The 16,880-nt window shown below is 39.9% G+C and overlaps 1 protein-coding gene across 2 annotated transcripts in view; it reads left to right on the top strand.

The window, feature by feature from the left end:
* Positions 1-16,880, top strand: part of ACSL4 (acyl-CoA synthetase long chain family member 4) — a 237,783-nt gene that overhangs the window by 202,656 nt on the left and 18,247 nt on the right. For both annotated transcript variants that reach the window (XM_066356064.1, XM_066356067.1), the window contains 4 exons: positions 3,198-3,348; positions 3,503-3,626; positions 7,420-7,491; positions 14,495-14,634. In XM_066356064.1, the coding sequence (XP_066212161.1) occupies positions 3,198-3,348; positions 3,503-3,626; positions 7,420-7,491; positions 14,495-14,634 (487 nt within the window). The remainder of the gene's footprint in view (positions 1-3,197; positions 3,349-3,502; positions 3,627-7,419; positions 7,492-14,494; positions 14,635-16,880) is intronic.

Genomic DNA, 16,880 nt, shown 5'->3' with positions numbered 1-16,880 from the left:
GTTGTGCCCCTGAAATGAATCCTATTTGATTTATTATTTCATTGGATTTATTGGGCTGACATTGATTAATAAAATTATATAGGTTCCAAGTGTACAATTCTGTAATGCAGCATCTGCATAATGTATTGTGTGTTCACCACCTCAAATCAGGTCTCCTTCTATCACCATTTATTCCCCCTTTATTTTCTTCTACATCCCTCCGCCATCTTTCCCTCTTGAAACCACCATACTGTTATCTGTGTCTGTGATTTTTTCCCCCCTTTCCTTAATCCTTTCACCTTTTCCACCCAGGCCTCCAATCCACCTCCTCTCTGACAGCTGTTAGTCCGTTCTCTGTATTTGTGAGTCAGTTTCTCTTTTGTTTGATAGTTTATTATGCTCTGGTTTCTCTTCCAAGTATATAAATATTTTGCCTTTTATTATTTTTTCATATATTATTATATTTGATTTGCTAGTATTTTCATTAGGATTTTTGCATCTTTATTCATCAGAGATACTGGTCTGTAGTTTTCTTTTTGTGTTTGTGTGTTGTCCTTGCCAGGCTTTGGTATGAGGGTTATGTTGACCTCATAAAATACTATCTATATATTAGAAGTATTTCCTCTTCAATTTTTTGTAAGAGTTTGAGTAAGATAGGTATCATATCTTTCTGTGTTTGGTAGAATTCACTAGTGAAGCTATCTGGTCCTGTACTTTATTTTTTGAGAGGTTTCTGATGGTTCTTTCAATTTCCTTACTATTGAACGGTTTATTTAGATTTTTCAGTTCTTTAAGATTCAGTCTAGGAAGTTGATACATATTTTAGGAACTCACCCATTTCATCTAGGTTCTTGAATTTCGTGTGACATACACATATATGTATATGTAAAAGAATGGCTGTACCTGCTTTTCTGTGGATGTTATTTGCTTGGAGAATAATTTTCTACCCTTTCACTCTTGAGTCTAACTTTGTCTTTGCAGCTGAAATGTGTCTCCTGAAGGCAGCATATAGTTGGGTTTTACTTTGACCCAAGCTGCTACTCTGTGCCTCTTTATTGGTGAATTCAGTCCATTTATATTTAGGGCAATTATTAATGCATGAAGAGTTCCTATAGCCATTTTATGTTTTGTTTTCTGGTAGCTCTGTGTCTCCATTGGTTCTTTTCCTTTGTGTTTTTGTATGTTGTTTTTGTTTGGTGGTATTCCATTACCATTGCTTCTATTTTCTTTTTTTTTTTTAAGCTATGCCTCTCACTATTTTTTTTCTTTTTGTATTCTTCTGAAGCTGGAAATGGGGAGAGACAGTCAGACAGATTCCCGCATGCGCCTGACCGGGATCCACCCGGCACGCCCACCATGGGGCGATGCTCTGCCCCTCCAGGGCATCTGCTCTGCCGTGACCAGAGCCACTCTAGCGCCTGGGGCAGAGGCCAAGGAGCCATCCCCAGCGTCCGGGCCATCTTTGCTCCAGTGGAGCCTTGGCTGCAGGAGGGGAAGAGAGAGACGGAGAGGAAGGAGGGGGTGGGGGTGGAGAAGCAAATGGGCGCTTCTCCTATGTGCCCTGGCCGGGAATCGAACCCGGGTACCCCGCACGCCAGGCCAACGCTCTACACTGAGCCAACCGGCCAGGGCCTCACTATTTTTTTATATATGTGGTCACCATTAGGTTTATGAAAAAAGAAGACATATATACAGTAGTCCTTTCTATATTGAATGCATCTGATCTCTATCTTCCTTTTCAAATTCAAACCTTTCCCACATTCCCTTTTGTTGTTTTTGTTGTTTCATATATCCCTGTACATGCTATATGTTTGTTGGTGATTTTAATTGTAGCTTTGTGACCTTATGTTCATTACTTAAGTCAGAATAACCACCTTGAATATTTCTTGCAGTGGAGGTCTTCTGGTAATAAATTTCCTTAGCTCCTGAATGTCTAGAAAATTCTTTATTTCTCACTCATATTTAAATGATAATTTTGCTGGAAATACTATTCTTAGCTTGTAATCTCTCTCTTCAGTTGTTTGAATATTTGGTTCCTCACCCCTCTGGCTTATAGAGTTTCTGCTGAGAAATCTGATGATAATCTAATGGGTTTACCTTTATATGCTTTCTTCTTTTCCCTGACTGCCCTGAGAATTCTTCTTTGTCATTAATTTTTGGCAGTTTTAATACAATGTGCATTGAAGAAGGCCTCTTTGGATTGAGCTAACTAGGTGTTCTGTTTGCTTCTTATATTCACCTAGATCCACTCATCTCTCTACATTAGATAAGACAAGTTTTCTTGTAATACTTTATCTGAATAGATAGTTGTTGTTAGGATGATAAGTGAAGTGTCACATTGTATGTTGTAGTTTGAGAAAAGCTTAATGTTCAGGGTTGGCTAAAAGTAGGTTTACAAGTTGTGAGTATTTGAAACATAGAGTTTATTCTTGTATTATATTGTATAATTTCCCATATAAACAACTATAAACCTACTCTTGTCCTGCCCTGTATATACTACTGCTAAATCCATTAGTCATTAAATCAAGGATACAGTTCCAATTTTCTTGGTTTGTAAACTTTGACAGTAGATATCTTTAGGGAGCATTAGCATTAGCCAATATAAGTATAACTGTATCTTCAGTTATTTCAGTGGTAAAATCACCCTGTTTACAATTTTTAACTTATGATAATATGTAATTCATTTTCATAAACTTTTTTTCTTTAAATAAAGTGTATTTTGTAGAGCAGTTATAGATTCACAGCAAAATTGACAGGAAGGTACAGAGAGTTCATATATACCCACCCTCTGCCCGTACACACACACTGCCTCTGCCACTATGAACATTTGTTAATTGATGAGTCTACACTGACACACCATAATCGCCCAAAGTTCATAGTTTACGTTAGGGTTCACTGTTGGTAGTGTACATTCTTTGGGTTTGGACAGATGTCTAATGGCATGTATCTACTCTATGTCTTCCTAGACATTTTGTTATATTCTAGGATGGAAAGGAGGTTACTACGTTAGAATGATAAACTATTTGAAATCCCAGTGTGCTATTTAAAATTTACCATGTTAGAATTTTAGCGATGAAATCACCTTAAAGTTAACAACAACAGAACACAAAGAAACGCAGGGAGGTGATCGGTATTTCTGTTACCCTGATTGTGGTGATGGCATCATGGATATTTGTGTATGTTCAAATCATTAATGTGGTGCTTTTTCATTCATTTAGTGAGCGTTCCTCGAAATAGACCAACTCCTTCAGACATGGCTATCGTCATGTATACCAGTGGTTCTACTGGCCGACCTAAGGGAGTCATGATGCATCATAGCAATTTGATAGCTGGAATGGCAGGCCAGTGTGAGAGAATTCCTGGACTGGGGTAAGAATTAATCATCCAACTTTTTTCTTAGAAATCAGAGCTCATATTGGTATTCTCTAAACTTAATCTATATAAAAATGATAAGGTTTTGGACATTTCTAATCCATAGTGTCTTTTTAAGATTGGCTAAAATGTTTCTCTTGTTTTGTTTTAGACCAAAGGACACATACATAGGCTACCTGCCTTTGGCTCATGTCCTAGAATTGACAGCAGAGATATCATGTTTTACCTATGGCTGTAGGATTGGATATTCTTCTCCACTCACACTCTCTGATCAGGTGACAAGCTTTTTAGTTTAATGGCATGATTGTATCAAGTTCCATTGTTTTGCTGAGAACATAATACTAAAACATAAGATATTTTAATTCACTAAAACTTTTCATGACTTCAAAAATCCAGCTCATGAGCAGTGTGTAACTGTAGTAAATAAACTTTTTACATTGCTTTATCTACATATTTAAAAAAATATTTTGAAAAGAATAATTTCTTTCATCTTATCTTGATTAGATTTCTTATTTCAGAGAGCTAAAATAGAGCCTTTTATTTTTGACATTTTACTCATGAACATTGGTGGGTTTTTTGAGAGATGAGGTGGTAGGATTTGGGCCCAGTTTTGTACTGAGTTTTCTCTGGAGCGATGCTATCAAGTACGGTAGTAGCACTAGCTATCTAATGAAATACAGATTAATTAAAATTAAATAAAAAAATTAGTTTTTCAGTTTCTCTAGCCACATTCCAAGTTCTCAGTAGCTACATGTTACTTGTGGCTACCACATGGATAGCACAGATTTTGAGTATTACATCATTGTGGGAAGTTCTATTGGACAGCGTTGCAGCACGTTCAAAGACAGCCCCCTGGTTTCTACCCTGATTCAGGCTCCTCCCTTCTCCCTGTTGTTCACAGGAGGAAGTGCAGCAATGGATAGGGCAATCCATGGACACTGCTCACAAAAATTAGGGGCTCAGGGAACGTGCAGAGACTCCAGTACTTTCAGCCTTTTGTATAGTGCAAATGAAATAAAAGTTCTCATTTGCATAATCAAACAACTTTCTTTGACTTGTCCTTTGCTTTTTTGTTGTTCTTGTTCAATAAACAAAAAAATCAAATGCTTTTCTTTTTACTGCTTCATATTCATTTTGAAATATCCCCTGATTTTTTGTGAGCAATATATTTTAAGCCCATTTGAAATCAGGCATCTAATACCTAGTCTTCGTAGCTCTGTTTAATTTCTTCTTTGGCTATAGAAAAGTTTCAACCTGACACTGGAGTGGGAGAAAGAGCTTCTAAGGGACCTGTGGGGTTTGGAATGCTGAAAGATAAGCTTAATATGGGTAGGAGTGACTTGATTCTTTGTGTGGCTTCCGGCACTCTCATCACTGCGGGCCATTTTTCAAAACCCCAGGCATTGCGACCTTTTATTTGTGAGACTTGGTAGAGCAGGTATTTGGTTAGAAGATGTGCCCTTGATGTTCACATTTAGAAATTATAGCACTTTTTTTTTCGATATAAATATCATTTTAGGTAGAACTTAGGTATGTTGTATAATATAAATACCAAGAAAAGAGTTAAATAGATAATTTTATATTTATTTGAGATTGCAACCATCTTTTTTGTTTCTTTGTTTTGGGGGGATTGTTTCTGGATGTAAACTTAAATTGCACAAACTTTAAGAGTACTGCGTAATTAAATTTAACACACATACATATATAGACTTTTCTAATGATCACCATCTAGATCAAGGGGGGAAAAAAAGAACATTTCTTGACCCCAGAATGCCCCTGTGTCCTTTCCTAGTCTTTACTACTACCTTACTCCCAAGTGCCACCCAACCATCTTTTAGGCGGCTTTACCATGAGAAATTTTTCTGTTTCAAACAATTATCTGCTTTGTATTTTAAGGACCACAACCTCTTTGCAAGATGGAGAACTTGCTGTATTTCACCACTCAGCTAAAAAATTCACATTTAAAACCCGCTAGAATACTAATGAGTAAAATAAGTAAACTATCAGGTAAAGTAGTGAACAGCACTTGATCTAGTGAAGTTATAATACACCTGTGACTGAGACTGGGGCTTGAATTATTTTAAAAATTTAAAGAAAAATCTGTGGTGACTACATTTGATGCATTGTAGCGACTTTTTCTTATGTTCAGAGATGTTTTCAGAATGTGAAAAACATTTCAATAAGCTCTAACTATGGTTCCCTGCCACCCAGTGGGGAAGTACAGAAAGCTCTTCTGCTGCCTTTTAGACAAATAATAGCCCCACTGTGGGGCAGGGGGCAGTTGGGAGTCTGTTGCTGGTCTGACTTCATTCTTGCTGCCTCTCAGGCCAAGTAATACATTAGAAGCCAGTTAGAAAACTTTAAAGGGCATTCATGCCTACCTTTTAAATAAACCTTATTATAACTATATTATAAGGAGTCTCAAATTAACTGGGAATCTAAAACCGAGGAGGTTCCCTTACATAGGGAATCAGAAAATAATGGGAGACCAGAGGGACCACATTGAAAGCCAGCAGATGATAATGATGTCAAAACTGGGTTTACTGTGATCATAATAAAAACAACTGAAATATTAACTAAAAATAATTAAGAAAGGCAGGAAGGACTCTTTGGGGCGACTGCTATCCTGGAACTGCTCTCTTTAGCAGGAGTGGGTGAGCAGCACATGGAGATCAGCTTGGACTTACAGGACATAAGAAGCCCTCTTTCTGCCTAAAGAGTGGCCCTCTATGTGTGATGGGCGTGTGCGGGTGTAGGTTTCCACTTGCAAATGTGCACACTGGCACCTGCATGGAGTTGTTTTATTTCCTCTAGTCATCTTAAAGGAAAGCAGGATGAAGTCTGTTAAGTTCTACCAGCAGAACCTTCTATGTGGCAGAGCTGGTGCTACCAGAGGATCCCACTGCTTCTTTGTGTGTGTGTGTGTGTGTGTGTGTGTGTGTGTGTGTGTGTGTGTGTCAGAGAGAGGAACTGATAGGGACAGACAGACAGGAAGGGAGAGAGATGAGAAGCATCAATTCTTTGTTGTGGCTCCTTAGTTGTTCATTGATTGCATTTTCATATGTGCCTTGACCAGGGGGCTACAGCAGAGCAAGTGACCCCTTGCTCAAGCCAGTGACCTTGGGCTCAAGCCAGAGACCACGGGGTCATGTGGTTATTCATGTCTGTGATCCCACACTCAAGGCGGCAACCCCGCAATCAAGCCAGATGAGCCCATACTCAGGCTGGCAACCTCCGGGTTTTGAACCTGGGTCCCCTGCATCCTCGTCCAATGCTCTGTCCACTTCACTACCACCACTGCTTCTTAAGAGCTCGTTTTCTTTTTGCTTGTGTTGGCCACAGCTAACATCTGATGCAGCTAAACTTTCAGACTCACACCTTTATAGCTGATTCCTATTTTTATCTACCTCTTTCAGTGGACGACTATCAGTTTTTCTACCTAATGCTCTCACACATTTGAAATCCCAGATAGTATTTATGTGTGTAAGAAAGAAAATAAAAGAATCAAAAAGAAAAATTTGCACATGTTAAAAAATATACATGCATATCTCCACATGGTCACTGGCAGTGTCTTTAATATTCTGTCAACCAAAATGTTATCAAATTAGTATTTCTGTATGTTAATTGATATTCATACTGGTGACTTTGAGATGATGGCTTTGCTTTTAAAGAAAGGAAGTTAAAATTACCTTCAACTTTGTTTTATTGTTTAATCTACTTTAGTTGGAGGGTTTGTTTTGTTGAAAATGGATGGTCAATGTTATGTTTGATGGTAATGTTATTAATAGGAATGCTTGATTTACCAAAATACCCATTTCTCCTTTCTTCTGCCTCATAGTTTCTCCTCTCAGGAAGGCTAAAATGTGCTAGAACAAATAACCCAAGGGATAAAATACTAAAAGCAATTACACTTTATAGGTTATGAAAAGTTCTAATCAATAACTCAGAGCAGTAGAAGATCAAATTCCATGTATAAATGTCTGCCTTTGTTATTGTTAACACATGAATTATAACATTTTTTGCGCTAATGTTGTCCTAATTCTCTTTTTTACTTTTCCTTTGATGTAGTCCAGCAAAATTAAAAAAGGAAGTAAAGGAGACTGCACTGTACTGAAGCCTACGCTCATGGCAGCTGTTCCGGTGAGTGCAGAGTGGAAATGTCATGTATTGCTTGTACTTAAACTCTTTCAAAAGTACTATTCTTAGACATTTGTGTACATTTTAAAATAATTTTTCCTTGTAGATATTATGGCAAGTGTGTTCCAGGAAACCTCAGCTAAGTATTGGGGAAAGATGAAGTAGCAAACTTCTGAAATGTACAGCTGGTAGTGTTTGGTGATCCTCGAAAATTAGCTGATGAAAATGACCAAGTTCAAATTACTTGGAATTGGTCATAGTATTTTAAATGTAGAATATACCCCTAAAGATAATTTTGTTTAGTCACTTAATTTTATTTATTTATTTATTTATTTATTTATTTATTTATTTATTTATTTTTATTTTAGTGAGGGAAGGGGAGGCAAAGACAGACTCCTGCATGCACCCTGATTGGGATCCACTTCGCAAGCCCACCAAGGTGTGATGCTCTGCCCATCTGGCGCCCTTGCTCCATTGTAAGTGGAGCCATTTTAGCACCTCAGGCTAAGGTCAATGAGCCATCCTCAGTGCCTAGGGCCAACTTGCTCCAGTTGAGCCATAGTTATAGGAGAGGAGGAGAAGAGAGACAGAGAAGCAAGAGGGAGAGAGGTGGAGAAGCAGGTGGTTGCTTCCTCTGTGTACCCTGACCAGGAATTGAACCCAGGACATCCACATGCCTGGCCGATGCTCTACCATGGAACCAACCAGCCAGGGCTTAATTTTTTTTTTTTAATGAGAAAAGGGGAGATAGTGAGACAGACTCCCACATGCACCCAGACTGGGATCCACCCTGCAACCCCTGTCTGGGGTTGATGCTTGAATCATCCAAGCTATTTTTAGCATCTCAGGATGATGCTTGTGGACCAACCAACCTATTCTCAGTGCCTGGAGCCAACACTGGACCAATGGAACCACTGGCTGCAGGAGAGGAAGAGAAGATGGAGAGGGAAGGGGAGAAAGCAGATAATTGCTTCTCTTGTGTGCCCTGACCAGGAATCAAACCTGGGACATTCTTACACCGGGTTGATGCTCTATCCAGTGAGCCAACCAGCCAGCGATAGGCACTGAATTTTAATATTTATTTTTTTTATTTTATTTATTCATTTTAGAAAGGAGAGAGAGAGGGAGAGGGAGAGAGAAACAGAGAGAGAGAGAAGGGGGAGGAGCAGGAAGCATCAACTCCCATATGTGCCTTGACCAGGCAAGCCCAGGGTTTCGAACCAGCGACCTCAGCATTTCTAGGTCGACGCTTTATCCACTGGGCCACCACAGGTCAGGCAGGCACTGAATTTTAAAAATGGGAAATCTAGGCCTGGAGGACAGAACTGAGTCTAGAATCCAAGCTTTTGACTCTTTTGATGACTAAGAAAGCTGCCATTTGAGAACTCCCAAAGAAACTAGTTTAATTGTCCTTATTCAAAATCCTTATGTGAAATACGGCCTTTTAGAAAAATAAGACCTTATATTTTATAGCCTCATAATGACAGATTTGAAACATTTAATGTAATGTTTCAAACTTTTATAATCAAACATATTCTGTTGCTTTTAGGCTTTGGAAATTCCAGTGGGGCTGGGTATTTACTGCTTGTATTATGATCAGACTTTAAATCTTATTCCACTATCTTTCACAGAATTGTTTTTGCACATGGAAAGTTTAAGCTTAAATAATGAAGTATTAAGTGTAAGTTTTGCTAATTAGAAATGGAAGATACTTTTTTAAGCTTCTAATTAAAAAATTACCACATAACCAAAGAATTAGAATAAGTCAGAGTAGTGTTTTCCCTTTTCTTTTTTTGTATTTTTTTTTTTTTGTATTTTTCTGAGGTTAGAAACGGGGAGGCAGTCAGACAGACTCTGGCATGTGCCCTACTGGGATCCACCCAGCATGCCCACCAGGGGGCGATGCTCTGCCCATCTGGGGCTTCTTTGCTCCTTTCCCGGTGGGCTGCAGTTTTTGCGAGTTGTTATAGGCATCCATTGGACAGCCTCTTTTTCACTGACAATAAATGACAGAGCCACTCTAGTGCCTGAGGCAGAGACCATAGAGCCATCCTCAGCGCCCAGGCCAACTTTGCTCCAATGGAGCCTTGGCTGTGGGAGGGGAAGAGAGAGACAGAAAGGAGAGGGGGGGTAGAGAAGCAGATGGGCGCTTCTCCTGTGTGCCCTGGCCGGGAATCGAACCTGAGACTCCTGCACACCAGGCCGACGCTCTACCACTGAGCCAACCGGACAGGGCTGTTTTCCCTTTTCTTTAGAGGTGCTATAGAATTCAGCAAGTTTGCAAATGAAAATGTTGCTGACATTAGGTCAGGTAGTACTCACTATGTTGCAGGCACTATGTTAAGTGCTTTATTTAGGTAGATTATCTCGGTTCTCCATAAAGCACTGCTAAGTAGGTCTTGTTATGTACAATTTATAAAGAAAAATACTTGCCAAATGTCACATGGCCCATAGGTGGTAGAATTAAAGTTTGAACTCTACCAATCTGATTCCAGAATCTTCTTAATTGCAATGGCTGTCCATTTAGGATCGTTTCTGTTATTTTGTGAAATAGTATAACTTGATTACCCAAAGTACAGGAGTTCCTCCTAGCAAATCCTATCATAGGACAATAGTTACGGAGTGGCAGGGTTGAGAAATCTAGGAAGGAATGTATGAATGTAGGCCTGCAGGATAAACAGGAGTTAGCTGATAGGCTGTGCATTTTCCAGTTGCCATTGTCCATTCCTCTTTACTTTGTGTCTTGGGAAGTTAATTTCTGTTAATAAATTACCAGGCTTGCCTGCCTTCTGATTTCTTTCTTTTTTTTTTTTAAATTATTTTTATTTATTTATTCATTTTAGAGGGGAGAGAGAGAGAGAGAGAGAGAAAGAGAGAGAAGGGGGAGGGAGGAGCAGGAAGCTTCAACTCCCATATGTGCCTTGACCGGGCAAGCCTAGGGTTTTGAACCGGTGACCTCAGTGTTCCAGGTCGACGCTTTTATCCACTGCGCCACCACAGGTCAGGCTGCCTTCTGATTTCTAATTGGGTTCAGCCAGTTGTTGGCACTCGAAAGAGATCAGAAGGTAGGAAGATTGAGAGAGTTCTGCATACTCCTTCCCTGGTCTTTGTTCCTTCCCCGGTGGGCTGCAGTTTTTGGGAGTTGTTATAGGCACCCATTGGACGGCCTCTTTCCCACTGACAATAAATAGATGTTTCTCCTGGCTACAGTCATCATTCAGGTTTCAGTAACATTTCTCTTTGTATACTTCTTCAGGCTTAGGGAGAGTACACAATCTCCCACATTGCTAGTCCATTAATGCTTCACCAGACCTTGTTGATTCCTTTAGTGTCTCACAATTTTAAAACATTTTGGCCCTGGCTGGTTGGCTCAGTGGATAGAGCATTGGCTCGGCATGTGGAAATTCTGGGTTTGATCCATTGGTCCAGGCCTCAGCCCTGGGTGCTTAGAATAGCTCAGTTGATTCAAGCGTGGGCCCCAGATCGGGGTTTCCAGGTGGATCCTGATCTGGGTGCATGCAGGAATCACTCTATTACCCCTCCTCTCACTTTTTTTTTAATTGAGAATTGTTTTTGGTAGGTTTTATTTTCTGGGTTTGTTTTTCTCCTAAGTCAGAATAAAAGATCCACTTAGTATTGTAATAGTCACATTGTGAGAATTCAGAATAAATCACTACTTCTTGTAAGCAGTGTCTTAATTGAACAACAGGTAATTAGGTTGAGGTAAAAGGGTGACTTAATGCTTAATGTGCTAACAATAAATCCTTCCAATTTGTTGCAGTGGTGTGTGTTCCCTGCTCATTAAGACCTTTCTGTGATTGGTATCTAGTGTTGAAAGGAGCAGTGGAAGTAGTTCTCACATATCGGTCTCCTCCCACATGCTTTTTTAACCTTAAAATCCCATACACTTTCTTAAGAAGAGCAGTTATAGGCTGTTAAAGTCCTTTTGGGATTTGTCAGTCATGGATCTAGAGAAGTATTTTAGTTATACAATAGTGATGCCTTTGCTGGAAGTGAAGAGAACATTATACTATGCTGGAGTGCCATAGTTGCCTCCCCACCAACCAGCTTCATTGACATATAATCGACATATAACATTGTGTGAGTTTAACATGTACAACATGATGATTTGATATGTTTATATATTGTGAAGTGATTACCACATTAAGAGTAGTTAACACATTCATCATCTCACCAAGTTAAGCGTGTGTGTGTGTGTGCGTGTGTGCGTGTGTGCGTGCTGGTGTGCTGTGAGAACATTTAAGATTTACTCTAGGCCAGTGGTTCTCAAACTTTTTGAAGTCGGGGTGCATTTAAAATCCTACAAATAATTGTAGGCACACTATATACAAATTCCTGAGAAATATGTTATAATAATTAACTCAAATATTAAAGAAAAAAATATAAAGTCCAAGTGTGCTTTTATGGTAAACGAAATAAATACAACAAAATTAAATTTGTTCTGACATTAAAAAACATTTTTATGTTACATTTTTTGAGTTATGCTTTTTAGAATTCGTAAAAAGGGTTAAAAAATAAAAAAATGACAAGTTGTATTTTATATGTATAGATACATTCTTAGTAAGATTTAGTAAGTTTGGCAGGTCCCAGCACAAATGTGTTAAGTTTTTCCATTCTTGTGTTTATGAGAAACATGAGCCTGATGTGTCCTAATGATTTCTTCAATGTTTGGGCATATATTTGAAAGGCATACTCTCATTTCCTTGTCAATACATTGGAGAATTCCTCTCTTTTTACTCTTAGTTGTATTGAGTTCAAACCCCCACCATGCACATCATCTCAACTTTACACCAAACAAAGGATAGAACAAAGCGTAGAAGAAACTTGCCTCCAGTCTTTCCAGGGAACATGGGGGTTAGTGTAAACCAGTGGTCCCCAACCCCTGGGCCATGGACCAATACCGGTCCGTGGGCCATTAGGTACCAGTCCACAGAGAAAGAATAAATAACTTACATTATTTCCGTTTTATTTATATTTAAGTCTGAACGATGTTTTATTTTTAAAAAATGACCAGATTCCCTCTGTTACATCCGTGTAAGACTCACTCTTTTTTTTTTTTGTATTTTTTTTCTGAAGCTGGAAACAGGGAGGCAGTCAGACAGACTCCCGCATGCGCCCGACCGGGATCCACACGGCACGCCCACCAGGGGGCGATGCTCTGCCCATCTGGGGCGTCGCTCTGTTGCAACCAGAGCCACTCTAGCGCCTGAGGCAGAGGCTATGGAGCCATCCTCAGCGCCCGGGCCATCTTTGCTCCAATGGAACCTTGGCTGCGGGAGGGGAAGAGAGAGACAGAGAGGAAGGAGAGGGGGAGGGGTGGAGAAGCAGATGGGTGCCTCTCCTGTGTGCCCTGGCCGGGAATCAAACCCGGGACTTCCACACGCCAGGCCGACGCTCTACCAATGAGCCAACCAGACAGGGCCAAGACTCACTCTTGACGCTTGTCTCAGTCACACGATACATTTATCCGTCCCACCCTAAAGGCCGGTCTGTGAAAATATTTTCTGACATTAAACCAATTCGTAGCCCAAAAAAGGTTGCAGACCACTGGTGTAAACAATCCAGCACCACAGCTTAGTTTAACAGCCTTTTGCAACCTAATCCGGCAAGTGAGGTGGGGGGTTGAGCAAATTGTCAGCTTACGGCCATTTCCCCACACCCTCTGTCCCCTAAAAATATAAACTCCAAAAACTCTGTTGGTTTTTTGGTCCCCAACAGGCATATATTTCTCTGGAATCCCATAGGGCACACCTGGAAATCTTCCAGGGCGCACCAGTGCACCCTGGCGCACACTTTGAGAACTGCTGCTCTAGGCATCTGTCAGGTATGCAGTATAGTCTTGTATAGTTCACTATAGTTCAGTCAGCATGTTGTACATTAAATTCCAAGAACTTACTCATCTTTTAACTATAAGTTTATTCCCTTTAATGAACATCTCCCATTAACCCAAACTCAGCTCCTAGCAACCACCAGTCTATTCTGTGTTGATGTAGGTTTGGCTTTTGTAGATTCCACATATAAGTGAGATCATACAGTATTTATCTGTCTCCTTTGACTTATTTCACTTAGCGTAATACCAAGGGATGGTTCTGCTGTCTTCATTTGTGAACGGCTTTTTATCTTTGTCCCTGCTTTTATTAAGAGCCATTCATAAAGTTATCCAATGTAACACAACTAAATTTAAACTAAGGCCTACTTTCACTATTTAAAATAGGTATTTATAAATAGATGTGCTTTATATAATCTGTTCATTTATGCTAAGTAATTTCAATTTCAAGAAAACATAATTTAGTGATAGTGTAGGCTTTTTTTTTTTTGTATGTATTACTGTGGGAGTCAGTCTATCCCAAACCTAGTCCTACTTCTAAGTTTCCAAGGAGCTGTGATGAAGAATCCTGCTATATATATATTTTTGGTCATTTGAGCTTCTATTAAAATGGGTGCATGATGCCATGTTAGATGATATGTTGTGGAATTGTGCACCAGAAACCTGCATAATTTTGTTAACCAGTGTCACCCCAATAATTTTAGTAAAAGGGAAACATGGAATAGAAATGACTAAGTTACCAGAACATAAGAATTTTAAGAAACTGTAAAACTCTGCCATGCTTTAAGAGTCACAAAGTAATAGTAGTAAAGAGAAAAACATCAGAATTAGAGTCAACATAGTTGGGTGTTTGACACTATTTGAAAACAGGTGAATATATTTGAAGAACAGAATTTTGAAAAATTACTTTTATATAAGAAGTTAATATTTAAAAAAATTTGGATAAATAAAGCATATAGAACTGAAGAGACCCTTATGCTTGTCTTTAGTCTTTTTGAAATAGACAAGTCAGTGAAATGAATTACATAATAAATATGTGAATTATACTAAAGGTATTTATATAAGATGTTGCAAATCAGGTATATTCAACTAAAGACTGTCTCAGTGTTGGTCCAGTTTTTTTTTCAGACTGCTGCATATTTTGCTTACCTTATATAGGAAATCATGGATCGAATTTATAAGAATGTTATGAGTAAAGTCCAAGAGATGAATTATATTCAGAAAACTCTATTCAAGATAGGTTATGATTACAAATTGGAACAGATCAAAAAGGGATATGATGCACCACTTTGCAATCTGTAAGTACACTTTCTAGAGTATATTTTAAGTCTAGATCTTTTTGTGTTTTTATATCTGGAAGATAAATAAATAAATGGCAACTTAATATAATTTCAGCATCACCACCATAATCATTAGGTTGACTTTTTCTTTTATTTACTTTTAAGTCTCATTGCTGATAAAGCAAGCAGAGGACCCTGAACTCTGACCTTGGCAACTTATCAAATTTTAATATTTGAGTAAATATTTAAAGATTTAATTATAAAATTTGGTCTCATAAAGAAAAAGTAAAATACACTTTTGAATCAAGACATTTGGGTTTAAAAATGGTGTCATTTCTCATTTTAAAAGTGATTTTCAAGATTTATTCTGGTAGTCAAGATGGTGGCTTAGGTAAATGCAGTAATTGAAACCTCCCACAATCAAATCAGAGTACAACCAAACTACAGAACAACCATCATTCAGAATCACCTGAAATCTGGCTGAATGGAAGTCCTACAACTAGGGATTTAAAGAAAACGCCACATTGAGACTGGTAGGAGGGGCATAGATGTGGAATAGGGTGGTCTCACACACACATATGGAGGTTTAAAATTGGGAGGGATATCTCCTCTGTGAAGGTCTCCCCCCATACACACACACAGGCCTCCCAGCCCAGAGTTTCAGAACCAGGAAGAGAAGTCCCCTAACTTCTGAGGTGAAACCAATGAGGATTGTGGTTGAGTGAGCTGGAGGGCTGCTGGAGACCCAGGTGTTCCTCCTAAAGGGTCCATGCAGGGACTTACTTTACTCACCCCCTCTGTGCTCCAGTGCAGGTGCAGCAGCTTAAAAGGAACCAGGGATACATACAAAGAGAAACTGCATTGTAGGCATTAAGGCAAGAGCTGACGGGGGATAGCGTTCTGCAAGAGAGACGTGCTAGCTGAGGGCATTGGTCCTTTTCTAAGACCCCTACCCCTACAGAGCCAGCAGGTGGGCACCATATCTGAGTTTCCATCAACCTGGTTCACACTGTTCGCCCTGCCCTAGAGATTCCCTGAATCCAGCCCCCCCCCCCATTTCCAAGCCTATTCAAGCTGTGGCTTTTCCCTACAAATAGTCTCTCTTTCCTCACGCTTTGGACTTTCCTAAAATCCTTCAAACAAGCAGTATCTGGCCTCTGCATATCGTATACCTCTTGCTAAGTAGCCCTAGGCCCAGCACTAGCAGCAGTCAGAATTGATTCTCCTATTGGCCTTTTCTGAGTACCTCTAAGCCCAGCACAAGTAGCAGCAATCTGCACATCACAATGTAGCTTGTGCTGGGTGGCCCTAGGCAGGGTACAGGCAATGGCTGATCTCTACCTCCTGGGAGGTCCCAGAGCAAATGCACCCAGTGGACAGCTTTAGACCATGCTGGATTACAACCCTACCACCTCTGTGAGTGACACAGTCAAGGGGTGGACTTGGTGAGCACCAAAGCCCCACTGAAGCAAGTCCTGCTCCATAGAGTGAACCCCTGTACAGCAGCTTCTCTGTAGTTGCAGCCAGTCCTCAAAGCTGACCAGCCTGGTGGTCCATCCCTTCCAGTGATGCCGACAGCAATCAAAGCTCAACTATAGCCCTGGCCAGGTAGCTCAGTTGGTGAGAGCATCATCCCCAGATGGAAAGGTGTTGAGTTCAATCCTCAATCAGGGCACATACAGGAACAGATTGATGTTTCTGTCCTATCTCTCTCGCCCTCCCTTTTTTTTTTTCTATTCTAAAGTCAATAGATAAAACTTAAAAACAAAATCTCAACTATGACAGGACAGTACACACAGCCCCCACAGGGGCACACCTGAGGCACCCAGATCAGGCAACCAGGGAGGCTGTGCCACTGGGCCCTAAGGACACCTACTACATAAGGCCACTCTACCAAGTCTGGGAGACATAGCAGCTCTACCTAATACATAGAAACAAACACAGGGGAGCAGTCAGAATATGGAGACAAAGAAACAGGTCCCAAGTGAATGAACAGGAGAAATGTCCAGAAAAAGAACTAAACAGAATGGAGACAAGCTATAAGATACAGAGCTAAAAACACTGGTTATGAGGATGCTCGAAGAACTTAGAACTTCAACAAAGAAATAATAAGCATAAAATGGACATAGAAAACAGAAAAAAAAAAAACACTTGAAGGCCCTGGTCAGCTAGCTCAGTAGTAGAGTGTCAGCCCAGTGTGCAGAAGTCCCAGGTTCGATTCCAGGCCAGGGCACACAGGGGAAGCACCCATCTACTACCTATCT

This window comes from Saccopteryx leptura, chromosome X, assembly GCF_036850995.1.
Source record: "Saccopteryx leptura isolate mSacLep1 chromosome X, mSacLep1_pri_phased_curated, whole genome shotgun sequence".
Lineage (NCBI taxonomy): Eukaryota > Metazoa > Chordata > Mammalia > Chiroptera > Emballonuridae > Saccopteryx > Saccopteryx leptura.
Note: the sequence above shows the minus strand (reverse complement) of the source record. Positions and strands in the feature narration are given on the sequence as shown.